Source organism: Bos indicus, chromosome 1 (assembly GCF_029378745.1).
Source record: "Bos indicus isolate NIAB-ARS_2022 breed Sahiwal x Tharparkar chromosome 1, NIAB-ARS_B.indTharparkar_mat_pri_1.0, whole genome shotgun sequence".
Lineage (NCBI taxonomy): Eukaryota > Metazoa > Chordata > Mammalia > Artiodactyla > Bovidae > Bos > Bos indicus.
In genome coordinates this window covers 117,235,612-117,262,922 of record NC_091760.1, presented here as the reverse complement: position 1 = coordinate 117,262,922, position 27,311 = coordinate 117,235,612, and the positions used below count along the sequence as shown (strand labels likewise).

At 41.2% G+C, this 27,311-nt stretch overlaps 2 protein-coding genes across 21 annotated transcripts in view; one reads left to right on the top strand and one right to left on the bottom strand.

Moving 5' to 3' along the window:
• MED12L (mediator complex subunit 12L) overlaps positions 1-27,311 on the top strand; it is a 506,270-nt gene that overhangs the window by 272,110 nt on the left and 206,849 nt on the right. The window lies entirely within an intron of this gene.
• Positions 7,957-27,311, bottom strand: part of P2RY14 (purinergic receptor P2Y14) — a 65,890-nt gene continuing 46,535 nt past the window's right edge. For 5 of the 14 annotated variants that reach the window (XM_070769043.1, XM_070769089.1, XM_070769263.1 and 2 more), the window contains 2 exons: positions 17,326-17,431; positions 7,957-10,128 (listed from right to left, as the gene is read on the bottom strand). In XM_070769043.1, coding sequence (XP_070625144.1) covers positions 9,089-10,102 — 1,014 coding nt within the window. In that variant the 5' untranslated portion in view covers positions 10,103-10,128; positions 17,326-17,431 and the 3' untranslated portion in view covers positions 7,957-9,088. Of the gene's footprint in view, positions 10,129-17,325; positions 17,432-18,945; positions 19,827-26,768; positions 26,878-27,311 lie in introns of all 14 variants that reach the window. The other 9 variants (XM_070769622.1, XM_070769681.1, XM_070769722.1 and 6 more) reach the window with 3 other exon arrangements.

Genomic DNA, 27,311 nt, shown 5'->3' with positions numbered 1-27,311 from the left:
CTCCCACCTGCAAACACACACACGTTTAGTGTTTACAACTGTTTGAACTTTAGTGCCAGGTCAAAGAAAGAGGCTACCAGGTCAGTTGTATCCCCTCCTCCCACCTGCAAATGCACACACATTTAGTGTTTGCGACTGTTTGAAATTCAGTGCTACTGGGCAGTGGAACAGGCACCTTTGTGCCACACTTTCCTCTCGGAGTTTGCAACTTGAGATGTTGATAGTTCAAAATAGTTTGCGTCCTGAATTTTTAAATGATCTTCAGGCAGGAGGCTGTTCTTTTGGTTAACAAATGCCTGTATCTGGAGCATTTCTCCAGCAGCTTCTGTTGCTCCAAGTCACCCTTCTCTCTGGAGTCATTGTGCTTTAGGTGTGCATTTTGAAACTGTTTTTTAAAGGTGGATAATCCCCTTTCCCACCTGAATTAGTCCAAAGACATTCTTTCCTAACTCTTAGATTGGTAGCTTCAGATCTGATAGTGACAGATGTGATTAGACAGAGTAGTTTTAAAGTGAGATGTAGATGCAGAGCTGCTAACAGGTTACAGTTTTCTTTCTGCATTGTTTATATTCTGCTTCAGTTTTCCCTTTTTAATGAAGCGAAGGGTAAAAATTTGGGGATATTTTGAAGACAGAAGTGTTTTGGACCTTCTTAAAATGTGAATTTGATTGTAGGGGTGGCTGAGTCTATTGTGTCATTCCCCTGTCTGGTGCTTTTGATTTTCTGCCTTTTTATTGGCTGCACAGTGTTAGCTGATCAATATACGATTCATCTCATCTTTCAGTTGGGAGGTATAGCTGTGCTATTTGGTCCATGGTTATAAAATAATTAATAGCTGGGGAAGTCCCTTAAAAAGAACTTTTTAAGGTTATCTTGTGTCTTTTTAGTCACTGAAATTATCCCCCCTGCCCCCCGCCTGAGTATGATATGATCCATTTCTTGTGCAGTTTGAGTAACAAGTTTTTGAAGTGCAGGATACCAAGATAATCACGGTGGTGTGATCACTCACCTAGAGCCAGACATCCTGGAATGTGAAGTCAAGTGGGCCTTAGGAAGCATCACTACGAACAAAGCTAGTGGAGGTGATGGAATTCCAGTGGAGCTATTTCAAATCCTGAAAGATGATGCTGTGAAAGTGCTGCACTCAATATGCCAGCAAATTTGGGAAACTCAGCAGTGGTCACAGGACTGGAAAAGGTCAGTTTTCATTCCAATCCCAAAGAAAGGCAATGCCAAAGAATGCTCAAACTACCGCACAATTGCACTCATCTCACATGCTAGTAAAGTAATGCTCAAAATTCTCCAAGCGAGGCTTCAGCAATACATGAACCGTGGATTTCCAGATGTTCAAGCTGGTTTTAGGAAAGGCAGAGGAACCAGAGATCAACTTGCCAACATCTGCTGGATCATGGAAAAAGCAAGAGAGTTCCAGAAAAACATCTATTTCTGCTTTATTGACTATGCCAAAGCCTTTGTGTATATCACAATAAACTGTGGAAAATTCTGAAAGAGATGGGAATACCAGACCACATGACCTGCCTCTTGAGAAACCTGTATGCAGGTCAGGAAGCAACAGTTAGAACTGGACATGGAACAACAGACTGGTTCCAAATAGGAAAAGGAGTATGTCAAGGCTGTATATTGTCACCCTGCTTATTTAACTTCTATGCAGAGTACGTCATGAGAAACACGGGGCTGAAAGAAGCAGAAGCTGGAATCAAGATTGCCAGGAGAAATATCAATAACCTCAGATATGCAGATGACACCACCCTTATGGCAGAAAGTGAAGAGGAACTAAAAAGCCTCTTGATGAAAGTGAAAGAGGAGAGTGAAAAAGTTGGCTTAAAGCTCAACATTCAGAAAATGAAGATCATGGCATCCGGTCCCATCACTTCATGGGAAATAGATGGGGAAACAGTGGAAACAGTGGCTGACGTTATTTTTTTGGGCTCCAGAATCATTGCAGATGGTGATTGCAACCATCAAATTAAAAGACGCTTACTCCTTGGAAGGAAAGTTATGACCAACCTAGATAGAATATTAAAAAGCAGAGATATTACTTTGCCAACAAAGGTCTGTCTAGTCAAAGCTATGGTTTTTCCAGTAGTCATGTATGGATATGAGAGTTGGACTGTGAAGAAAGCTGAGCACCGAAGAATTGATGCTTTTGAACTGTGGTGTTGGAGAAGACTCTTGAGAGTCCCATGGACTGCAAGGAGATCCAACCAGTCCATTCTAAAGGAGATCAGTCCTGGGTGTTCTTTGAAAGGAATGATGCTAAAGCTGAAACTCCAGTACTTTGGCCACCTTGTGTGAAGAGTTGACTCATTGGAAAAGACTCCGATGCTGGGAGGGATTGGGGTCAGAAGGAGAAGGGGACCACAGAGGATAAGATGGTTGGATGGCATCACCGACTTGATGGACGTGGGTTTGGGTGAACTCTGGGAGTTGGTGATGGACAGGGAGACCTGGTGTACTGCAATTCATGGGGTCGCAAAGAGTCGGACATGACTGAGCGACTGAACTGAACTGACACATTTTATGAACACTGTTGTTAATTTCCAGGAGAAGGTTTTTAGAGCAATTATCCCTTGCCCTTGCTATGTGAATCTTTGTTTTTTGGTCAAGTGGTTAAGAAAAGTTCTAATAACTATTTCTTGACTACAGGCTGCCTCCTTAGCTTCCATTCTCCAGAAAGGGTTTGTTGCTTTTAGAATGTCACAGGATAGAAGGCATGGTAAGGACAAGACAGAATTGAGGGGTTACAGGTAGACTGTGGGCTGTCAGAGCCTGTGGGGATCCAGGAAGTGGTCTTTTGACCAAAGGAGGTGAAGAGCTGCTTCTGAGAAGTGAGGGAGCGGAGTTAGGCTCCGGGAAAGATGCACGCAACTGGGTTTTGGTGTGGGGAGGGTGTTTGGGGCTCTCAGTCTGAGTGCATAGAGTGTGTGTGTGCAGGGTCTGTGTGAGGAAAAGGCTGAGACCAAATCTCGGAGCCATCTGGTGCATCTTGGATGCTTTAGTTAGTAAGCGGTGGAGAGCTGAGGAGAGTTGTGTGAGGAGAGGTCAGTTCAGTAGTAGCAGGTGATTCTGTGGGTGTTGGAGTATGTTGGGCTGGATTGAGAGGAAAAGTGGAAGACAAGATCCAGTTTGGGGGTCTCACAGTCTTTTTAGGTGAGAGGCAATGAGGATCTGGAATTGGCCCAGAAGAGATGGGCAGTTGGGAACAACTGTAGAGGTGAAATCGCGGAGGAGTGGGCCTGGCGGGAAGCAGACTATGGTCTTAGTTCTGGGATGGGAAGTCTGAGGAGAGACTCTGGTTTAGCAGGTAGAAAGACAGATTTGGTTTATGGACTTACTGTGTTTTTAGTGCTACCTCATTATCTGATACAGCATAATTTGCTTTTTATTTTATCCCTTTTCATTTTGCTACCACAAAAGAAGAGCAGGTAACTTCCTTTTATTAGTTAAAACTAACACCATGGAAGGTGACTGGTGAAATAATACAAACTCAGGCCTGGTTCCATCAGCTGCAGCCCTTGCACCTGCCTTTTAACGGAACCCATACCCACAACTGTGGACATTCAAGTTTGCTGCTGCTTCTGCTAAGTTGCTTCCGTCGTGTCCGACTCTGTGAGACCCCGTAGGTGGCAGCCCACCAGGCTCCCCCGTCCCTGGGATTCTCCAGGCAAGAAAACTGGAGTGGGTTGCCATTTCCTTCTCCAATGCATGAAAGTGAAAAGTGAAAGTAAACTTGCTCAGTCTTGGCTGACTCTTAGGGACCCCATGGACTGCAGCCCACTAGGCTCCTCCATCCATGGGATTTTCCAGGCAAGAGTACTGGAGTGGGTTGCCATTGCCTTCTCTGACATTCAAGTCTGTCAGCCAGCAAATCTCTTACGTGGCACAAGCCATATAAGACTAGTTTATATGGCACTAGCCATATATGACTTAGTTTTTTAGTGGGGTCACATACAAATGATAAAACCTTTCCACGTTAGCGCCACATAAAAGATTAATCTAGGGATTCTGGAAAACACCCTTAAACTAAGCTTTGTTTCCACTTAAGTTGATAGGAAATTTCTGCCATTATTTCTCTATTCTGTCCTTTGTCCTGTTGCTACTACCCATGTGTTTTGAATATGGAGAAAAAATAAACTTTGTTAGTACAGAAAATATCCATGACATCAAGAGATGTCATACAATTATAAAAATACAAATTATAAACATAACAGACCATCTACCCAGAATGACATGGGATTTCCTTTGGGTAACAGCACTGAGGGTTTGTGTATTGGGGTAGGAAAGATCTGATACTCTGTGGTTTTCAACAGTAAAAGCTGCTACTTCCTTTTGGTCACCTCTTCTCTGCAAGATTTCAGTGACATATGGATCATCACTTTATGGCAGGACATCCTCCTGATAGCTTATGGTAAACTGTGTCAGATTTGTGATCTCTGAAGAGGATTTAACTTTGGGACCAGGGACCAGACTTGATCAGTCAAGAGCTTTTGTATAGCAGAGTTTTATTCGAGTATAAAATGGGACAGAGAAAGCTTCTGACATAGACATCAGAAGGGGGACGGAGAGTGCCCGCCCTTGCTAATTTTAGCAAGCTGTTTTATGTCGGTTAGAAAGCTATCAATCAATTAAGAGAAACACTTCAAGGCTGACTAAGTGTCACCTGGCCCCTCTCCCACAATATGCATTTTTGAGATAGGATGGCACAGGTGTGTCGTCCCCCAGCCATAAAACAATTGGTATGAATAGTGGTTTGTTGAGCTGTTATCAGCCAAAAGTTCATTTTGGGTGGAACCAGTTTGAAGAAAGGTAGATTCCAAAGCAAATACATAGTTTCATTAACATGACTTAAGAAAAACATTTCCATGAGAAAAAAGCATTGGTTAACTCAAGTTTTGAGAAAAATTAAGTTCAGGTGGAACCAGGTATCGTCATGGCAACACAGAATTTTAAGAGGAAAAAAATCTGACACTTGTAGTTAAATGTCTGACTCTTGCAGCCTATTTCCTCTATTTGAAGACCCCTGGCCTTCCTGCCTGTTAAGCTCTCACTCCTGAAAGAAGTAGTTTAACAAAACGTAGTTTGTGTTTGCCATAAGCCAGTTTTCAAAATGCTTCATTTCATAACACTGCTTGTACAAAGGGAGAACACGATGGCACCCCACTCCAGAATCTTGCCTGGAAAATCCCATGGACGGAGGAGCCTGGTGGGCTGCAGTCCATGGGGTCACTGAGGGTCGGACCTGACTGAGCGACTTCACTTTCACTTTTCACTTTCTTGCATTGGAGAAGGAAATGGCAACCCACTCCACTGTTCTTGCCTGGAGAATCCCAGGGATGGGGGAGCCTGGTGGGCTGCTGTCTGTGGGGTCGAACAGAGTTGGACACGACTGAAGCAACTTAGCAGCAGCAGCAGCTTGTATGAAGTGATTAAATGTTGTATTCTTTTAGCTGCAGCAAATACGTATTACAAGTCTTGTTTATAAACTAGAACATATTACACAAAATAATTTAAAAACTAGTACTGATCTCAGAAGTTTCTGGATTAATCCACTTTTGCTGTTGCTCTATTGTTCTGTTTTGTTTTAACTGTAGCCGTGGACCTTTAAGTTTCTTTCTTAAAAAATGTTCATTGCTTTTATTTACCTAACTTTTCAATATTTGAATAAACTCCTTATGATCTGACTTCTAACTCTGATAAATTTCTTACAGAAATTCCTCTCGTTAAAGTCTTAAATGATCTTCAAAAGTTAAATCCAAAGATTTGTTTGTAATCTTAATCTGAATTTTTTCCTTCAGTTTTTAAATTGAAGGACCACCTTGATATGTCTGGTTTCCATCTGTCACCAATGAAAGTGAAAAGTGAAAGTGAAGTTGCACAGTCATGTCCAGCTCTTTGCAACCCCATGGACTGTAGCCTACCAGGCTCCCCTGTCCATGGAATTTCCCAGGCAAGAGTACTGGAGTAGGTTGCCATTTCCTTCTCCAAGTGATCTTCCTGACCCAGGGATGGAACCTAGGTCTCCTACGTTGCAGCCGATTCTTTACCAGCTGAGCCACAAGGGAAGCCCATATTATTGATTAATTTCTCTGTTGTACATTACATTCACATCCCATGATGTATTTACCATATAACTGGAAGTTTGTTGCTTCTTTGATCCCTCACTTGTTTCACTAATTCCTCCCCTCTGACTACCACCAGTTTGTTCTTGGTATATATGTCTGTCTGTATGTGTGTATGTGTGTGTGTATCTCACATCTTCTTTATGCATTCATCTATTGATGGGCCCTTAAGTTGCTTCCATGTCTTGACTATTGCAAATGATGCTGAAGTGAGCATAGGGATGCATGTATCTTTTAGAATAAGTGTTTTGTTTTTTTTCTTTAGGGAAAAATACTGAGAAGTATAATTGTTGATAGTTCTATTTTTAATTTTTTTTGAGGCACTTCCATACTGTTTTCCATAGTGGCATTACCCATTTACGTTACCACTGATAGTGCGTGAAAGTTCCTGGCCTTTTTGCTTTGTTGTTTATTTCCTTTGCTGAACAAAAGTTTTTTAGTTTGATGCAGTTTGTTTGCTTTTGTTTCCCTTGCCTGAAACATATCCAGAAAAATTGCTACAACCATTGCCAAAGAGTGTACTGCCTGTGTTTTCTTCTAGAAGTTTTATGCCTTCAAATCTTGGATTTCAGTGTTTTATCCATTTGAGTTTATTTTTGTATATGGTGTTAGAAAACAGTCCAGTTTCTTTCTTGTGCACATAGCTGCCCAGTTTTCTCAACACCATTGATTGAAGAGGCTGTCTTTTCTCCATTGTATATTCTTGCCTCCTTTTTGTAGATTAATTGATTGTGTACGTATGGGTTCATTTTTGGGCCCTTTATCTAGTCCATTGATCTATATGTCTTTGTTTGTGCCAGTACCATCCTGTTTTGGTTACTATAGCTTTGTAGTATAGTTTGAAATCAGGGAGTGTGATACCTCCAACTTTGGTCTCCTTTCTCAAGCTTATCTTGGCTTTTCAGAGGCCTTTGTATTTTCATATAAACTTTAAAATTATTTGTTCTAGTTCTGTAAACAATGCCATTGATATTTTAATAGGGATTGCATTGAACCTGTAGATTGCCTTAGGTAGTATGGTCATGTTAGCAGTGTTAATTCTTCCAGTTTGTGAGTACCATGTATCTTTGCATTGGTTTGTGTTTCTTCAGTGTCTTACACTTTTCCAAGTATAGATCTTTTACTTTACAAGATATGTTCTGATATGCAGTAGCTGTTATTCAACTCTTGCTTCACCTATCCTTATTTGCATTGCATATTGTTTCCTGAAAAATACTGCCTTTCATATTTCCAATTTGCTTAGCCACAGTGGTTACAGAGGCATTACTTGGTGGTTCCTATCTTCTTGTATACTTTCAGTTTCTCCTATGGTGCTGCAGTAGGGGCATGTTAAACATCAGTATGTAATAATTTGCCCTGAACAATGGAAACTGAATAAAAACAAGCTACTTTCTTTTGCAAATATATTTGGCTAGACAAATGCTATAGCAAGCTTAGTTTTGCTGGGCATGCCTATGATAGAATTGTGATTTGTTCTTTTTGGAAGAGAGTGTTTGACCCAGAGTTGGGAGCAGAGAGTGGAAGGTGGATACAGAGTGTGAAGACCTTCCCAGATCTTCCTCAGTTTAAAATGCGCCCTTTCACTTTTGTCTAAAATTTGATGAGGTCCTAGAACATAGAAATACTTATTTTGAAAAGTCAGTGGCAAATAGGATTTCAAAAGTACTCTATATAACTCTTACCTGGGTATTCCTATGCCTTCTTTCTGTGTCTTTTATTAGCATGTGTGATCGAGTGTACTAAGGAAACCACCCATGTCTTGACTGAGGAAATCTGGTACTGTTTTTTAATAATATCTTGTCTATTAAGGGAAAAATTGACACTATGAAAAATATTTTTTATTAGTACATATATGATAGAGCTTGAAAAAAATATATAAACATACGAAAATGTTTGAGAAGAACATTTGAAAGTTGGGCTAAATATCTTCAGTCAAGTTAATAGCAAGGAAAGAATTTAGCTTTGATAACTCACAAAGCCAGCAGCCATATCCTATATCTGCATATATGAAATTTGTTTTTCATAAAATGTGATATGTTAATTTTCATTTCATGTGTAATTTATCACTCATAAATTTTAGATTTTCTTTTTTATAAAGTCCAGTTGCTTTCTACGAAAACTCTTTCTTTCTACTCTTAGAGAATAATGTATGTTGCCAGCCTGGGGGGTATTTGTGTGCATATGCCTTTCCCCCAGTCAGCCTTTATATATATTTTTTCCATACCATTGAGCAGAGGAAGTTGCTCGCAACCCATGACACTACCTAGATTGTCTCTGTAGAGTTCACTTAAACATATTCTAAGACCAGAACCCCAGGCTCATTAAGTGGCTTAGCTAATCTTCATATAAAGAATTTAAAAATTACCTTATCCTCAAAATGCTATCAGAGAAAAATTACACTTTTTGCTGCAGTGTACAGAATTTACATCTGCTTGCCTTTGAAATGTGATGAAATAAATCAGTTGGGGATTTCTTAAGTAATTTTCTCAGTGTCTGCTTACCCAGGTTCTTCAAATCAGAGAAAACTTGACTTTTTCACTACAAACTGGCCTATAAGTCCATATCAACTCTGCCTGCTTTTACGTTGGTCTTTAATGACCTTGTTGAAAAAAATTGTATAAATTAATTCTTGTTTTTAGAAGACACACCTGTGAATTGTCTTTATTGCTTCCTATGTATTTGCTGTTTAAAGTTCTGTATGAACTGACCAGACTACTGATTATACTTTTAAACCTTCTATTTTGATGGGATAAGATTAAATAATGTATTATTTTTTCTTTGATGTTACAAAATATGCATGGAAACTTACCTGTTACCTTTATTATTCCACTAAGAATAGTAATGCCTAGAGATGATACTATTGTGGACACGTGTATTCATTTTGTTTTATTATAGAATTGAAGATTACAGTATGCATGCATGAACTTTATTTGAAAGGAGGTGGGAATTCACAAAGTATCTGTGCTTTCTTGTATTATATTTTCCCTTTTGATTTTGGAAGTTTCTGAGTCATGCTGAGTTTTTAATTGGATATGCAATTTCTTACACAAGACCTCTCTAAATGGCTGGCATAGAAAGAAATAAATAATGGGGTCCAGGCATACGTTTGCAGCTGACAGTAGCAGAGAGAATTCTTTCACGTAGAACAGGATTTGTTTTGATTGGCAGCTGTAATGAGCTTCTGTTTGGCTCTGTGTGTAGGGGATTCTGGCAATGTGGTAAGGTACAAAGCAGATAAAAAACACGAACATAATGCTGAATATATTACGGCTAGATTTCTTCTTGACTGATACAGAATTCTTTCTGGACTTGAAGTGGGACTTAAAGATCTTCTTTGTGATAGCAGTGTAGAAGATGATTAAGGAAAGAAACACAATCCAGAAGATGCCCACAAAGATGTAGCTGGAGGCTTTGTGCCACTTGAGGCCCAGGTCACTCTTCAGGTCCATACATTTCACGCGTGTGGCCTCTGTGACATTCCGATTGGTCAGGATCATGTTGGGAAGGGCGATGAGCAGTGTGAGGCTCCACACCAGCACCGACAGGAGTTTGCTGTAGCTTATGGACTGGATGAAAGAAGTCAAGAGAGGCTTCACGATTTTGTAATATCTGTCAAAGCCAATGAGCCCGAAGAACACGATGCTGACGTACATGTTGATGTAGAAGAGCACGGCCGAGACCCTGCACACAAAGACTTTGACCTGCCAGAGGCCCAGGCCCAAGTCCCCCAGGATCTTGAAAGGAAAAGTCAGGCTCATCAGGAAGTCGGCAATGACAATATTCTTGAGATAGACAATGAAACTCTTGGAGCTGGGCACGTAGAAGAACACCCACCCTGACATGCCATTGAGCAGGATGCCGGCCACAAAGACCACGAAGTACAGCATGGGGATGATCTGCTTGGTGATGAGGGTGTTGGAGGGGCAGGACCCCTCCGCAGGTGGGACGCTGGTGGCATTCATGGTCTGGTAACTTCTGAAGGTGTGGCCTGCAAGGAGATGTGAAAGAGTCACTCAGAGGGCACTCACGACCTCTGAGTTGTTTGCTGAGAAATAAAAGCAGAGGGCAATAGATATAACCAAGTAAGTAAGTAAGTGTTAGTCGCTCAGTGTGCCCAACTCTTTGCGACTCCATGGACTGTGGCCCACCAGGCTCCTCTGTCCATGAGATTTTCCAGGCAAGGATAGGATATAATAAACCCCAGCAAGATATAAACAAGCCCAGCAAATTCTGGAGGCTAAGTTTGTGCTGTATTCATTAGGTACCTGTCCCTTCCTCCCTTTCACCTTCTCTTCCTTCCTTTAGAAAAGGGAAGAATCGAGTAGACAGGTAACAGGAAAGGAACATTAGGGAAGCAGCAGGAGAGCCTGAGAACTGAGGTAATCATGGAGACCAGCATTTCCCTGAAATGATAGCGCTTCCTGTAAAACTCCAGAGTTCTGGGAGTACTGATTTAAATGTAGCCTCTGAAGTAATAAAGCTATAAAAACAGCATCTGTTTCATAGTAGGTTTAAGAGCTGTAGTTACAGACCCTACTTTTGAGAAAGCCCACCCTATGTATATTTTAGACGTAGGACCATGTCTTACAAGCATACATGGCCACATGTAATTGTATTTTTGGTATAGGATTATGGGTACCTTTCAAAATTGAGATATTCTGTGTCTTTTCCCATTTAGAAGCTGATTTGAAATAATTTTATAAATTAGTAAACACAAAAATGATAGAAGTACCTTAAACATTCTGAGAAATGTTCCCCAAAGTACATTCTAGTCTGTATTGTCCAATATGGTAGACACTAGCCATGCGTGGCTATAGAGGACTTGAAATGGGGCCAATCCAGATTGAAATATGATGTAAAATGCACAATGAATTTTGCAGACTTAGTATGAGAAAATTATGTAAAATATCTCAGTATTTTTAATATTTATTACATGTTGAGATAATATTTTAGAAATACACCTTTCAATAAAATATATTATTAATCATAATTTCACTTAATTTTACTTATATTAAAGAATAAGGCTACTAGAAAATTTAAAATTACATATATAGCTCTCATCATACTTTCATTGAGCAACACTGTCCTGGGTGTTACCCAGAACCTTCTTTTGTTAGGGAATCTTGTGTAGTCTTCACAGATGTTGGACATAATGATTTATGGCACAAGGAAGATGAGGAGTGAGGAGTTTTTTGAAAGGTTGTTTGATGTATCAAAGAAAATGTCTGCTGCCCATCTTATCTGTAATGGCAACATCCTGTTTAACCCTTCATTCTTGTCCTCAGGATAAAGTTCTTTAACTCTTAAACCCTGAGCTACCAGAAGTCCCCTTCTTGGTCTGATCCGGCTAATTCTACCTCCAGCAACAGGCTCCTGCTGTTCTGAATCCTCCTACCTTGTAGGCTCCATGATTTCTCTCACCTTGAATCTTTGCACAAACTTTCCTTTGTGTGGAAGACTCTTCCACTACCTTCCTGGTTGGCTAACTTCTCATCATCCTTTGCTAAAGAAAGCTGTGACTTTCTTGAGGACACTTTGCCACCATGAGCCTTGGTTGGGGTGGATTGAGTGTGAGGCCCCTTGTGTGTGAGCTCATAGTTCTGTGTCTTTCTTCTATCACAGCACTCGTCTCTGTAGGTGTTTGCTTTTTGTTTCCTCTACTACTGTAAGCTTCTTCAGGGTAAAAGGGATCATGTCTTTTTCTTTTTTTTTTTTTAACCATTGTATTCCTAGCATTACATTTAGGACATTAGATATTTAAAATATTTGTGAAATAAATGAATATACAGTCTTGGAATACAAGACATGAATCCCTCTTAAGAAATTTACATCTAGTCAGGGATCACGGGAAAGAAAGATTGCGGAGGACACTGGGTTCCTTGAGGATACAGAATATATCTTGTTCATCTTTATTTTTTTGGTGCCACGTATGGTGCTTGCAAAGTGAGTGAAGGGTTAGGTCAGTAAATTTAAGCAAGTGTGAGAAGATGAAATTTGGAAATGTAGAATATGAAATTCAGTCATATTGCAAATAAAAATCATACTTGCAAGCTTTGTGTGCTGCTTCTCACAAAAGAATATCTTGCTTCTGTGTACTCTTCCTATGAGCATATGACAAAACTAGAAATATTTCTAGCCATTTGATTTTGCCAGTCCTTGGACTTCCTTTGGAGGGAAATCTAATGCCCTGTTCACTTGGATCTGATCATAATGGATTTGTAGTTGACCTGCTTCTTTGTAGTCTTCTATGGCCTGTTTTATATTTAGATGGTAAGTGAAGGGTCTATGTTTCCTATTGTAAACTGCTTACTGTAGCAGAGTCTGTATCTAGGAAATAATTGGTATTGTCCACTGAAACTAAGATGCAACTTAGTCTAAGAGCAGTTTGACAGAGCTTAAGAGACTGCCCCCAGGGGTCGCAGTGCTGGGGACACTGCCCCTCAGTCAGTGTGCTGTGGGGGTCATGTTGTGTATTCACTAATTGTTGGATTCATTGCAGTTTAAAATATACAATTTTTTAAAAAGCAGATCTCGTGCTTAATTGGTCAGTCATGTCCAACTCTTTGTGACCCCATGGACTGCAGCCTGCCAAGCTCCTCTGTCCATGGGAATTCTCCAGGCAAAAATACTGGAGTGGGTAGCCTGTCCCTTCTCCAGGGGATCTTCCCTATGATCTTCCCTACCCAGGAATCAAACTGGGGTTCCTATATTCCAAGCAGATTCTTTACCAGCTGAGCTACCAGGGAAGCCCTAGTACATTGTAGAGAGAAATATTAAATATTTAATATGTATTTACATGCTGAAGAATTTCCAGAAATTATTTAATGAGTGCCAACTTTTTCTTTATAGAATAATTATAGAAGCCAATATATAGAGGAAAACAATAGAATAGGAAAGACTAGAGATCTCTTGAAGATAATTAGAGATACCAAGGGAACATTTCATGCAAAGATGGGCTCAATAAAGGACAGAAATGGTATGGACCTAACAGAAACAGAAGATATTAAGAAGAGGTGGCAAGAATACAGAGAACTATTCAAAAAAGATCTTCACGACCCAGATAATCACAATGGTGTGATCCCTCACCTAGAGCCAGATATCCTGGAATGTGATGTCAAGTGGGCCTTAGAAAGTATCACTATGAACAAAGCTAGTTGAGGTGATGGAATTCCAATTGAGCTATTTCAAGTCCTAAAAGATGATGCTGTGAAAGTGCTGCACTCAGTGTGCCAGCAAATTTGGAAAACTCAGCAGCGGCCTCAGGACTGGCAAAATCAGTTTTCATTCCAATCCCAAAGAAAGGCAATGCCAAAGAATGCTCAGACTACCGCACAATTGCACTCATATCACACACTAGTAGAGTAATGCTCAAAATTCTCCAAGCCAGGCTTCAGCAATACGTGAACCTTGAACTTCCAGATGTTCAAGCTGGTTTTAGAAAAGGCAGAGGGACCAGAGATCAACTTGCCAACATCTGCTGGATCATGGAAAAAGCAAGAGAGTTCCAGAAAAACATCTATTTCTGCTTTATTGAGTATGCCAAAGCCTTTGACTGTGTGGATCACAATAAACTGGGAAAATTCTGAAAGAGTTGGGAATACCAGACCACCTGACCTGCCTCTTGAGAAACCTGTATGCAGGTCAGGAAGCAACAGTTAGAACTGGACATGGAACAACAGACTGGTTCCAAATAGAAAAAGGAGTATGTCAAGACTGTATATTGTCACCCTGCTTATTTAACTGCTATACAGAGTACATCATGAGAAATGCTGGGCTGGATGAAGCACAAGCTGGGATCAAGATTGCTGGGAGAAATTATCAATAACCTCAGATATGCAGATGACACCACCCTAATGGCAGAAAGTGAAGAAGAACTAAAGAGCCTCTTGATGAAAGTGAAAGAGGAGAGTGAAAAAGTTAGCTTAAAGCTCAACATTCAGAAAACTAAGATTACGGCATCTGGTCCCATCACTTCATGGCAAATAGATGGGGAGACAGTGGAAACAGTGGCTGACGCTGTTTTTTTTTTTTTTTTTGCGCTCCAAAATCACTGCAGATGGTGATTGCAGCCATGAAATTAAAAGACGCTTACTCCTTGGAAGGAAAGTTATGACCAACCTAGACAACATGTTAAAAAGCAGAGACATTACTTTGCCAACAAAGGTCTGTCTAGTCAAGGCTATGATTTTTCCAGTAGTCATGTATGGATGTGAGAGTTGGACTATAAAGAAAGCTGAGCGCCGAAGAATTGATGCTTTTGAACTGTGGTGTTGGAGAAGACTCTTGAGAGTCCCTTGGACTGCAAGGAGATCCAACTAGTCTATTCTAAAGGAGATCAGTCCTGGGTGTTCATTGGAAGGACTGATGTTGAAGCTGAAACGCCAATGTTTTTGCCACCTGATATGAAGAGCTGACTCATTGGAAAAGACCCTGTTGTTAGGAAAAATTGAAGGCAGGAGGAGAACGGGACGACAGAGGATGAGATGATTAGATGGCATCACCGACTCGATGGACATGAGTTTGGGTAAGCTCCGGAGTTGGTGATGGACAGGGGGGCCTGGTATGCTACGGTTATGGAGTCACAAAGAGTTGGACACGACCGAGTGACTGAACTGAACTGATACAGAGTAATAGTGAAAAATTTCTCAGAAATGATTTAGTAAGAGCCACCGTTTCTTTCCTTTCCTTCTAGGAATGTGTATAAAGACATTTTCCACAGAGTCTCGTGACTTAGTCCATTTGAAATACAGTATGTCTGTGTGTACCCCAATGCCAGGTCTTCCTTGGTGGCTTAGTGGTAAAGAATCTGCCTGCCAATGCAGGAGATGTGGGTTTGATCGCTGGATTGGAAGATTCCTGTGGAGAAGGAAATGGCCGCCCACTCCTGTATTCTTGCCTGGAGATTCCCATGGACAGAGGAGCCTGGTGGGCTGCAGTCCATGGGGTTGCAAAGGGTTGGACACTACTGAGCGACTAAACAACAACAACAACCTTGATCTCAAGGGTCGAGAGCTACGTTCTCTGTTTCCTCAGTGTCAAAAATTGAGCATATGTGCCTTGCAGTGCATTTCACTTCCCTCTCCCTTCCTCATTTGAGATTGGTGGAAGGGGCTAGCTGACCCAGGCAAACTTCTAGAGCAGGAGTGCCTTCTGAAATGAATATTCGATTGTTGCTTGGATCTTTTTCTCCAAATGCCATCTTCTTGCTATTTTGACCTGTTTTGAAGTAATGGCAGATCAGAATCTTTCCATATTAGATGTGTTGACTGGGAGAAGAGAGTATTACTGCTGCCTGGGTTGCTGTCTGGATACAGCAGAGGCAAATTTAGGGACAGTTTACATGGGTCATGAGCTATAGCTAAATCCGAGACAGTGTTAGCAGAAATTTTCATGCTTTTGAGTCTGTGTTTCTTGAACAGTAGTGTTGATGGCAGGGCGATGTGACCGCCCGGTACATAATTTGCCATACTTGGTCTTGGTGTCTCAGGGTGTGGCAGCCTTCTCTGCAGTGATGGATCAAGAGATGTGTGGAAAAAACTATCTTAAGGTATCTACAGCAGGTGAGGCCAGTTAGACATGGAGATCAAAAGGCAGGAATACATGTGAGATGAATAATAGGACACAATAATAATAGAGACAGGTGTTACTTTGACCTTGTACCTTCTGTCCTGTCTCCTCTCCTTAAGTATAGAGGTGATTTAGTATCCTGATAAAGAGACCTACTCAAACTTCAAACCCTGTCACAGATGGAGGAGATACTCACATATGGATGTTGATTTTATACTATAACATAAAAAATAAATAACCAAATAAATCAGAAAGAAAGAAGGTCTCGGTGTGGCCCAACAACACTCCCTTCCCTGCCCCAGGCTCTGAGCTGATTTACTGTTTCTAAGCAGCTTGTCCCAGCCCATTAAAGATGAGAGACAGGCAAAGGGGGAGAAGGAAAAAGGACAAGCACTTCTGGATGATGATCTACTGAAATAAGGGGCATTCTGGAGAGCCAGTTTGTGGAAGTGTAGCCAGTCCTGCCCATGGAAGTTACTTCTGAGGTTATCTCTGAATTTCTATAATGAAAGTGGTCATTATGTTCACCTTAAGGCTTCAGAGGACATAAACAAAACTTCCTGAATTTTTGAGACTTCATTTAAGAAGGATTTTAAGATAAGCCATAATGGAAAAGAATATATATATGAAAAGAATGTGTGTACACACACACACACACACACACATATCCATTTATATTTGCTGTACAGCAGTAATTAACGGAACATTTAAATCAGCTTTGTTGTTTAGTTACTAAGTCGTGTCCAACTCTTTGCGATCCCACAAGCTAATAGCCCACCACCCTCCTTTGTCCATGGGATTTCCCAGATAAGAATCCTGGAGTAGGTTGCCATTTCTTTCTGCAGCGGGTTTTCCAGACCCAGGGATCAAATCTGCATCTCTTGCATCAAAGAATCCACAGGTGGATTCTTTATTGCTGAGCCACCAGAGAAGCCCATAAATTAACTAGACTTCAATTTAAAAAAATATAAGGCATTAGCTTTTGTTAGGTGGAAATCTTCCTCATTCCACAAATCCAGGTAAAGGAGAATGAAATGATGTGAAACATTTTGGTCTATATAAACTGTCACTTTGGATCTTTGGTCATATAATGGTAAAATGGAATTTATGGGACCAAAAGACAGCTGTTAATGTATAGTAGGAGCCTATGAATTTCTTTCATCTTTTTTTGTACAAGTAGAACATCCATGGCAAAGTTTAATTTTTTTTTCTTTCCTTCTTTTTTGGCAAAGTTTACTTTTAATCTAGATAGTGAGTACACTTGTTCCTAGTGAAATGTTAGGTCTCTGGATTGTGCAGCAGTCATATTTTTGGGTTGTGGAGTATTTCATGTAACCTCAGGGCTCTCTCTTTGGGCAGAATTTAGTTGATCCAGGACCAGACAAGGCGATGCTCACTCCAGAAACACATTCACCATAATAAAAGTGTGTTGAGTTCATTACTCATCTTCTGTGTAATTACATGCAGTGAACCAATTTTCTCTTAAAACGGACCACCTTCCAGTGTTTTAATTGTGTGCTATAATTCTACTTTTTCTGAAGAAGAGAAATTATTCCATCATAATATTTTGATGAAATTAACAAAGCTCTTGACAGTGCTCAAGTATTTCTTCAATTACCTTTTTAAAAATTTTGTCCAATATGAGGTTTCCTTTCAATGAAGTAATTTAGCCCAGTGAGCGCTTGTCATCTTGAAGCGGCCAAGGTGTTTCTTCACGAGTGATCCTGTATTGTAGTAGAAAAATGAAGATGTAATTATGTTAAATACACGCCAGAATGTTTTATTGAAGATGTATGTGTGGTAGCAGGGTACTTAGTCTTTAAATACGGCTTGTATAACTTGAAATATTTCAATATATGCTTTTGTTGTTTTACCAAACTTCTTGTTGGTTGTCGCTATTGACCATTATAGATTTGATGTAAACTCTGGTGAGAACCTTGTAAACTCTACTTGAGAATTGAATAAGAAGTGTTTTTAGTTACTGGTTTATTATTTTTTCCCCCTTTATGGATTTAGGTGCTCAAAACAGATCATATAAATTACTGAAGTTAACAAACAGTTGAGCCTTTTAGCCAGGAAATCATCAGCAGGCTTTCTTTTGTTTCCTGTTTTTTGTTTTTAAAACCTTTGTACCACTGACATTCTGGAGTTGACGATTTGTTGTGAGCGTTGTCCTCAGCATTGTAGGGTGTTGAACATCAACATCCTTGCGTTCTAGTTAGTAGGTGCCAATAGCTTTATCGTCCTAGCTGTGACCAAAATGTCCTCTAGGGGGCCAGGTTGCCCCTGCTTGATAACCAGTGGTCTAGGTATACATGGACTTTACCGAAATAACAGCTGAAAGCTTTATTGTTTGATAGGAAGAGGATAGGTTTCGCAGAATGTGATTGGTTCAGTTCTGCCTTGGTCTGGGTTGGCACCTTTCTGAATTCTTTAAGCTAGCCCTTCTCAGACTTTAATGTGCGTACAGATTTCCTGGGGCTCCAGCTAACATGAAGACTCATATACCATAAGTCTGAAGTTGGGTATAATGTTGATGTTGGTAAGGCAAGGAGTTCTCTTTGAGTAGCAAGTTTTTGACTTTGTACACAGGAAACTTTAATAAATATTTGATGAGGAGGGTTTAAAAAAACAACTTTCCTTTGCTGTAGTTGGGACTTCAGGTAGGAAAAAATAATGTTAAAGGGAGCCTGAAATCTAGAATTTTTCTTAGAGAGTTTACTTGTTACAGATTTCATCATCATAATCTCATCTTTCTGGTCTGGAAATAAAAATAGATATTTTATGGAGAGCCAGTGATAAAGAACATCTTATATTTACCTAGGATAGTCCTAAAAGGTCATGAGGTTTTCTTTAGAAACAAGGAGATGTAGTTCTCTGTGGTGAAATATTTTATTTGATCCAGGGTGATACCGAGCTTGTTCTGGGCAAGAGTGATACTGTCTAACTTCAGAACAGTGCTTACTCTTGCAGAAGGAAGTGGGGCGTAGGGTGGTTGGACTTTAGCTGTATTTGTGGTCGTTCATCTCTTAAATTCTGAAACAACTAAACATTACTGTGCCTAGCATTACTGTGAATTATGCGTAAACATTACTGTGAATTAATACTGGGCGATTAGGTATATTGGTGTTACCAGCATTCGTTTATGTACTTTTGTGTACTTGGAATAGTTCATAATTAGGGAAAAATGTATATGGAAAATGAATTGCTTTCAAATCACTCTTTTATCACTACCCACCTATGATGAGCATTTTCCTCTCTGTTCTTTGTTCTCTTCTTAGCAAGTGACAGTGTCAGTTCAGCTGGTAGAGAATCCGCCTGCAATGCAGGAGACCTGGGTTCAATCCCTGGGTTGGGAAGATCCCCTGGAGGAGGGCACGGCAACCTACTCCAGTATTCTTGCCTGGAGAATTCCATGGACAGAGGAGCCTGGCTGGGCTACAGTCCCTCCTTTTCGGGGTCGCAAAGAGTCGGACACGACTGAGCGACTTGGCACAGCACACCTGTGATGAGCATTTTCCTCCCTGTTCTTTGTTCTGTTTTTAGCAAGTGACAGGCTCAAAATTCCTCGTAGAGTTCAAACATCAAAAGCTTTCATTCCAGGTGCCCCAAGATCTTTTCATATGTGATAAATACTTGTTTTCTAGATGATTGTTCTAACAGTAGAAAAGAGTATAGATGTGTGTAATCATTGTGCACATGTCCAAACTTCTTAGGCTGTTTTCTTAGCATTGCTGTTTTTATCTCCCTTGCTGTAATGTGTGACTTTTTCTTTTCTCTCCTTGTCATGCCAGTATGTAGTATCCTAGATGGTTTTCAGAGCAGTTGTAATGGGATGACTAGAATGAGGATTTATGTATGGGCTACTTATTCAGTCTTGTAGTTGCATTTTATAATATTTTATGTTATTAAATATTCAACAGCATACTTTTATTTTAAAAATATTTTATACTTTTGAGTAGTATTAATTAGGTCATCAGTCTTCTGACCTATCTTATTCTATGGTCGGTTGAGTATTTAAGAATTTCTTCATCCTGACTCTTGGTCTTGCCTCTCTCCCCCAACACCGTGACTCCTGAGGAGTGGGTAAACAGTGTCTTTTTCTTCTAGGTCATAGACCTGTTCAAAAGGAAGTCATTATAGGCTCCTCAGTTTATTTCAAAGAAGTTACTGTTTTTATTCTGTAACTGACCCGCCCACCTTGCGACTCAGAAAGCCATTTCCTACTCCATTTCCTACTTGGCTGCTGCTCAGACTTCGACTATGGCTGTCTAACCCTTCTCTGCCCTCCCTGTGTCCTCTCTCTGGCCTGCGCTCTGTCTAGGCTCAGCCAGTGGGAATCTTGCTTTCTTTTGTACCCAAAGGAATGAGTACCTCCCTTATCTTTCTTCATCCTCATGAGCATTAATGTCCAGTGCTCATCACACTTCTCAAAGGCTGCCAGGGACCTCATTTCTAAATTTATGGTCCCTCTCTCTGTCATTCTGTTTTCTGACTTCCCTGTAATAGTTGATGGTATTGATTTTCGCAGGTTGAAATCCTCTGTTCATAAGGTACATTGTAGCCTTTGGCTCCTCTATACATTGGATCTTCCTTTCCTTCATTTGTTTACTAAATCCATAAGAGCATGTTTCCAGGCAGTTTGGAGATACAGTGGGGCTTCCCAGGTGGCTCAGTGGTAAAGAATCTGCCTGCCAGTGCAGGAGATTCATGGGTTCGATCCCTGGTCGGAAAGATTCTTTGGAGAAGGAAATGGCAACCCACTGTAGTATTGTTGCCTGGAAAAATCTCATGGACAGAGGAGCCTGGTGGGGTCCATGGCATCCCAAAGAGTTGGACATGACTGAGCACAGCACAGGCAGGCAGGCAGGCATGGAGATACACTGGCCACAGGGAACACTCAGGAAGTTCCCAATCTAGGGGAGACGGAACACAGTGGTACTTTTGGGTGCAACAAGGGGCTGTGATTGAAGGAGGAGGCACAGGAGCAGAGCTACCACTCAGCACCTTCCAGCTTCAGGAATGGTGGTATTAAAGCTGTCTTCTTGGGTCATGTGACAGTGAGGGTTGACAAATTAGTTAGGTTTAGCCAGTCAAATGGAGAAGGCAATGGCACCCCACTCCAGTACTCTTGCCTGGAAAATTCCATGGGCAGAGGAGTCCACCGGGTCGCTAAGAGTCGGACACGACTGAGCGACTTCACCTTCACTTTTCTCTTTCATGCATTGGAGAAGGAAATGGCAACCCACTCCAGTGTTCTTGCCTGGAGAATCCCAGGGACGGCAGAGCCTGGTGGGCTGCTGTCTACGGGGTCGCACAGAGTTGGACACGAGGACACGAGAAGCGACTTAGCAGCAGCAGCAGCCAGTCAAAGGGGAGGGACCATGTGTGGGGCAGAGAGAGCTACCAGGCACATCCACCAGGACTCCTGAGATGATAGCACAGCAGGGGTCCCGTGGCTTGCCCAAGCTCTTGAGTAACATAATAGAGCCTTGTTAATCAGTTACTGTTACCGCCATTTTACAAATGAGGAAGCTGGTGCTGAAAATGGTTAAGTAACTCATCAAAGGCGAATTGGGCAGATGATACATGGTCAGACAGTATTAAAACTTGTGTGTTCATCTCCCAGCGAGGTCTTCCTTACTCCTATGGTAACTCAGGCAGGCATGTTTTGTGTGTGTCTGTGAGTGTGCACACGTATTGCAGGCCCTTCAGCATTGTTGTAGAATATTGTTTTTAGGAATCACTTATCAAGTATTTTTTTTTTTTGAGGTGAGGTGGACGTGTGAGTGTGAGAGTGGGATCTAGTGGTTAAGAGGTCTGCCAGGTGTGGGTGCAGTCTCTCCAGTGAGCCTCTGGGTACCATTGTGTACAGAACCTCTGTTTAATTTTCCAGTTTCTGAAAGTTTAAAAATGAACACCTGACTAGAAACAGATCACATATATTAGTGATTACAACAAATGACAGTAGTCAGTTGGTGGAGACCCTGTTGCTGGAGGAAACCCAGGTCTGCTGCTGTGGTTTGGATGCTAGGATCCTGGGCATGAGGAGGACCTTGGTTGTTGCTGTTTCTCCCTTCCAGCCAGTTTTCTCTATATGGGCATGAGGTCTAACTTGATTCCTCAAACTCCTGGCCACCATGGCCCATTGACTTCATCTTCGGTCAGAATGTACGCCAGCGAGAAACGTGCTTTCACTTATAAGTGGGCAGATGTTGTCTCTGAGTTGTTTGTTGTTCAGTCACTAAGTTGTCTCCAACTCTTTGCAACCCCATGGACTGCAGCACTCCAGGCTTCCCTGTCCTTCACTGTATCCCAGAGTTTGCCCAAATTCACGTCCAAATCAATCAGTGATGCTTTCCAACCATCTTATCTTCTGCCGCTGCCTTCTCCTTTTGCCTTCAGTCTTTCTCAGCATCAGGACCTTTTCCAATGAGTCAGCGTTTGCATCAGGTGGCCAAAGTACTGGAGCTTCTGCATAGTCCTTTCAATGAGTTTTCAGGGTTGATTTCCTTTAGGATTGACTGTTTTGACCTCCGTGCTGTCCAAGGGACTCTCAAGAGTCTTCTCCATCACCACAGTTCAGAAGCATCAATTCTTCGGTGCTCAGTCTTCTTTATGGTCCCACTCTCAAATCTATACAGGACTACTGGAAAAACCATAGCTTTGACTGTCAGTTCAGTTCAGTCACTCAGTCGTGTCTGACTCTCTGCAGTCCCATGGACTGCAGCACTCCAGGCTTACCTGTCCATCACCAGCTTCCAGAGCCTACTCAAACTCATGTCCATCACATTGGTGATGCCATCCAACCATCTCATTCTCTGTTGTCCTCATCTCCTCCTGCCTTCAATCTTTCCCAGTATCAGGGTCTTACGGACCTTTAATTGAGGAGCAGTGCTAATTCATTCTCACATTGGAAACACCTGCATCTTCTTCATAGGCTGAATTGCAGACACCTCAGAACTTCCTCTTCCACCAAAGCATAAGCTCAGCTCTGTCCTTACACCTTCAGGCCTCCTTCCTGGGCCCTCCTGTTTACAGACTCTCAAAATCACGAAGACTAAACATCTGTGAGTTTCTGCCACAAACAGCTGTTCTTTGATTCCATGTAATAACAGGTAGACTGATAACATGAAGCCTTAGTTTTTACTTTTAATTCCAACCACTCTCCTTAAAATACATTTAGCCAAACTCGCAGCTATGTGCAAGAGTGGCATCTCCTCGAACCTGGGTCTGTCTTCACATCTTTGGGTGATGCAGGCAGGTAATTAGGAGCTGGGGGAAGAGGTGAGGTGCCGCACAGGCCCTTCTGGGGCCATGAAAATGCACCCCCACCGACCCTAGCCTCTGTGTCAGTAACTGCATCTAGTTTGTCAGGATGGATTTGGGGGGATTTTTCACCTATAGTCTTGGGGTTGCCCAGGATTTCTCATCCTTGGTACTGTCAACGTTTTTTTGAGTTGCACTTCTCTGTGGGTGAGTGGTCTGGTGCATTGTAGATGGCTGCATCTCCAGACTCTATCCACTAGGTGCCAGCAGCTCCCATGGTTTAAGACATGAAGTAGCCCCTTAATAATAGTTATATTTCTTACCATTTTGATACAGGAATAGAATGTAATCAACTCTGTAATTGATGCTAAACTTTATGCATTGAGTAACTCGGGAGCAATACGTGATTCATATGTTTAGGTCTTGGAATGTGAAGTAGGTTTTCTTTACTGTCCTATTGGACTAGTGGGCAGGCAGTGGAGCATAATGATTAAATGGACGCAGTGGACCTTGGTTAAAAATATGGCTCAATTTCCTAATAGCTGTGGTAGTCGATTATTTGGGGCTTCCTGGGTAGCTCAGACGGTAAAGAATCTGCCCTATTTGCAGAGTGCCTCCTGGTTTCTGTGTTTACATCTAAAAGGAGAGGTAGTAGTTGCTACTGCATAGGGTTTCTATTCCTATAAGACCTGGTGCCCGGCAGTGTGTGACTCAGAGGGACCAGTGGGGGTTCAGAGAGTGAGTGACTCAGCTGACAGCAGAATTGGATCTGACGTCTCTGGGACTCGCAGTGGGCCAGGACTTCCCCTGGGCTGGGCCCCACATGTGCCCTACTTCCCCACATTTATGTGAGGTGGTTTTTCTGCACCAATGCAGGGCTCTAGGAGACACTGTAGATCCGTTTCCGAGTGCTCCGCACCTCTCCGGGGAGTCTGGCCCAGGAGTGTTTGCCTAGGGGTGGCTGGGGGAAGGCTGTGCGTTCTATGGTCCCTGGGTTCTAGTAATGGAAAGTGGCACTCTAAGTAAGTGAGGGTTTCCCTTCACTCTGAGGGAGTAAGGGTGAAGTCCAAAGCATTGCATGCTCCTACTTGGCAGTCCACGCAGGCCTGCATCTTTGATGAGAGTGATGTAAAGCTATGAAACTCCTATCTCCAGAGTTCGGGGGGCTGATTCCTTCTCTGGAATTAAATGGAGACGTCACGATTCCTGACTCTCCCTCTCCCTGCCGCCCCCCTGCTTCTGCCTGCAGCCTGTTCTTCTGCAGCATTGTTTTGGAATATGTGTTTCTGTTCCCTGGGGGCCAGACAAGGAAATGAATCTCTGACCTCTTTTTGCTTCACTGAGATGATGTTTCTCAGTCAGGCGTGCTGTACTCAGATCTTCAGATCTTTGGGCTTAGGGCGGCCTTAACACATGCCCCTTTGCTAGGGGGCTGGGGAACAGATTTTTAATTCTGAGAAACCAACTGCTTTCATGTCTTAGATGAATATGTTTATGTTTATGTTTGTTCAAGATTCAGGCTTACATATCCAAAGGAAAAGAATATAAATATCCAGGACTCTTAAGTGGGAATAGAAATACTACAGAGAAGTGATTCTTATACACTTTAAAGCCTAAAATTCAAGTACTTCCTGCCTGTTAGAGAAAGTCAGTAAATTTTGATTCAATAAAATGTATTGTTATGAATTGGGAAAATTCTTTAAATGAATTTGTATTTTGTTAAACACAATAGTGACAATGGAGCAACTATAATTCACTTGAAAATAAGTAGGACTTAAATGTGAAAGATGCATTTTCATGCAGCTTAAAGATGGTGCTCAGAGTGCATATGGAATGGAAGACCTTTTCTTTTTGAGTTCTAGGCCCTTCCCAGTGGGATCCATTGTTGAATGTAAATGTCCTCTTTCAATAATCCATTAGTGATTATTTCACTTTTCATATGGATTTCAATTTGAATCAGTCTTACATGTTTTGAGAGAGCTATCTTACATCTTGCCATACCCTGTGGGAGCTATTAGTTGCCATTTCATCACTGCCTCAGATGTAGTTGTCTGAACTGTACAAAATCTGATAATTAGAAGTGTTCCTTTCCATCTGTACCATGAATTGCATTTCATGTTCATGACCTACTTGGACAAGGATCAGTTTTATTTTCTCTATACTGTTTTTTTTTTTAATGTAGCCTTCCCTGACTTCTAATCTTTATCCATACATTATTGCTTTCCTCTTTTGTATTCAAGATCTGTGTCTGTCTTTAGACTATTTTCTTTCAAGGTATAAACCTGCAGAAGTTCTCTTGAAGTTGTGACACCCTCATAGCTATAAACTTGCTCAAGCCTTTTCCAACCTCACATAACAAAAGTAGAAGCCTTCTGTAGGTGGCAAAGAATGAGCCCCAATATCAGTGAGCTTATCTTGTTTCTGAGTATCACTGCCCACTAAAAGGGACCAAGCCTCCTTGGGGAAATGACTGATTTCAAATTAGGCACAGGGAAAAGTGAGTTGATACCTTGCCGGCAAAAAGCAAGGTACTCAGACTAACAAGGAAATGTTGAGGGGAAAAAAGGACATGAGAGCTGACTTGGTGGCACTTCTAAATTCAACAATTTGTATGTCAATAAGAATAACGGTAATAGATGAAAACACTTTTGAAAGCAAACCAAATTCAAGAGTTGCTAGTACTATTAAAAATATAGATAAAAAAGGGAGGATGAAGACAAGAGAATGTCTTCACAGGAGAATGTCAACTAGAAAAGGTAGAAGGAATGATAGAAAGAAACCAGTTTTCAATCTCAGCATAATAACGGATGCAGGCAACAATCTTCAAGGTTTGTTAAAAGTCAGCAAAAGTTTCTAGGAGAACAGGATATTCTGGTCTACAAGCATCACTCTCAGATCACGTAGAATAACAAAGGAAAAATTATACCTTTTCAGTAGGGATATCTGACAGTCACTGAATGATTGAACTTACCAAAAATGGAATAATTTGATATTCACCCCCCCAATATAACTCAGATGTATACAACATACCTTGTTAAAAAGCTAATCATGGATAAACAATTGGACAGATTCAGAGCATGATTATTCTATAAAAGAGCCAGCTCAGAACCTCTAAATAAATTAGTATCATGAAAAACAAACAGATGGGATGGGGTGGAAGCAAGCAGTTCTTAGACATCTCTACCTTCCTTACCTTTTCTTCTCAGTCACCTTTGGGAGTTTCTCTGCCTGCCCTGAAATTGGTGTTTTTTACTCTGTTCCTGGCCATCTTTTCTCATTCTCCCCGCTTCTTCTAAGCCAAAGTAATCTTTGTTTAGAATATTGTTTAAGACTGTCATCTGTAAGACAGACTTTTCCCTTCATCTCTCACATAATGCTTTTGGCACCTTCTATGAGGCAGTGTTCTTGGTATTGGGGGTCCTGCCCTCTTAGAGCCCAGAGTCCTTGTGGTTCTGGTGTCTGAGCAGCCTCCTCACCCAGCTCTCCGCTGAGCACCTCCATTTCCTGCAGTCCTGGGTTGTCATCTAGAAACAGTCTTGTCATCTGTTTCTACTCTCTTCACATTTTACGGCAATAATTGCCAGTTACTCGGAACTTTACCTATGTATCAGATACAGGCAATGCTAACTGCTTTTAAAAATACTTATTCTTTTCAAGGGATTCCCTTGTGGCTCAAATGGTAAAGAGTCTTATTCTTGTCAAAGGAATATTTGATATTTTGAAAAGAATTTATGCAAAGAAGCTAAAGCACACAAAAAGGACACAGCATTGACTTGAGAGCCAGAGCCTTACCGGGTATGCCAACTTTTCCCTTCTCATTCCCCCTGGGCTGTGCCTTTCTCCACTGGGAGAGAACTCTGTCTTGAATTTTGTGTCGTTTATTTCCCATCTTGATTTAAATCTATATGAACATAGATTCCATTAAAAAATTGTTCATGGTTCATGGTTTGTGTAGTCTTCCAGGACTTTATTTTCTTTTTTATCCCCAGCTCAGCATTATTGTTTCTAAAGGAATTGGGATCTTTGGAAAGGCTTGGAAATAGTTGGAAAAGATGAACGTTCATTCACCCTTTAGCTGAGCATTTTAATTCCTAAGTATATGTTCTAGAAGAATCTCTCCCAGAAGCATTCCAAGGATATACAAGAAGATGCTCATAGAAACATTACTTGTAATGGCCAAAGTGTAGAAATAGCAACTGGTTATTGACAGGAGAATGAGTTTAAAATTTTAGTGGAATTTTGTGTAGCAGTGAAAATGAATGAACTACAGCTGTGCTTTTTAAAATCCTCCTGATAAGAGAAATCCCATATTACAGTTGAGGAAACTGAGGTCTA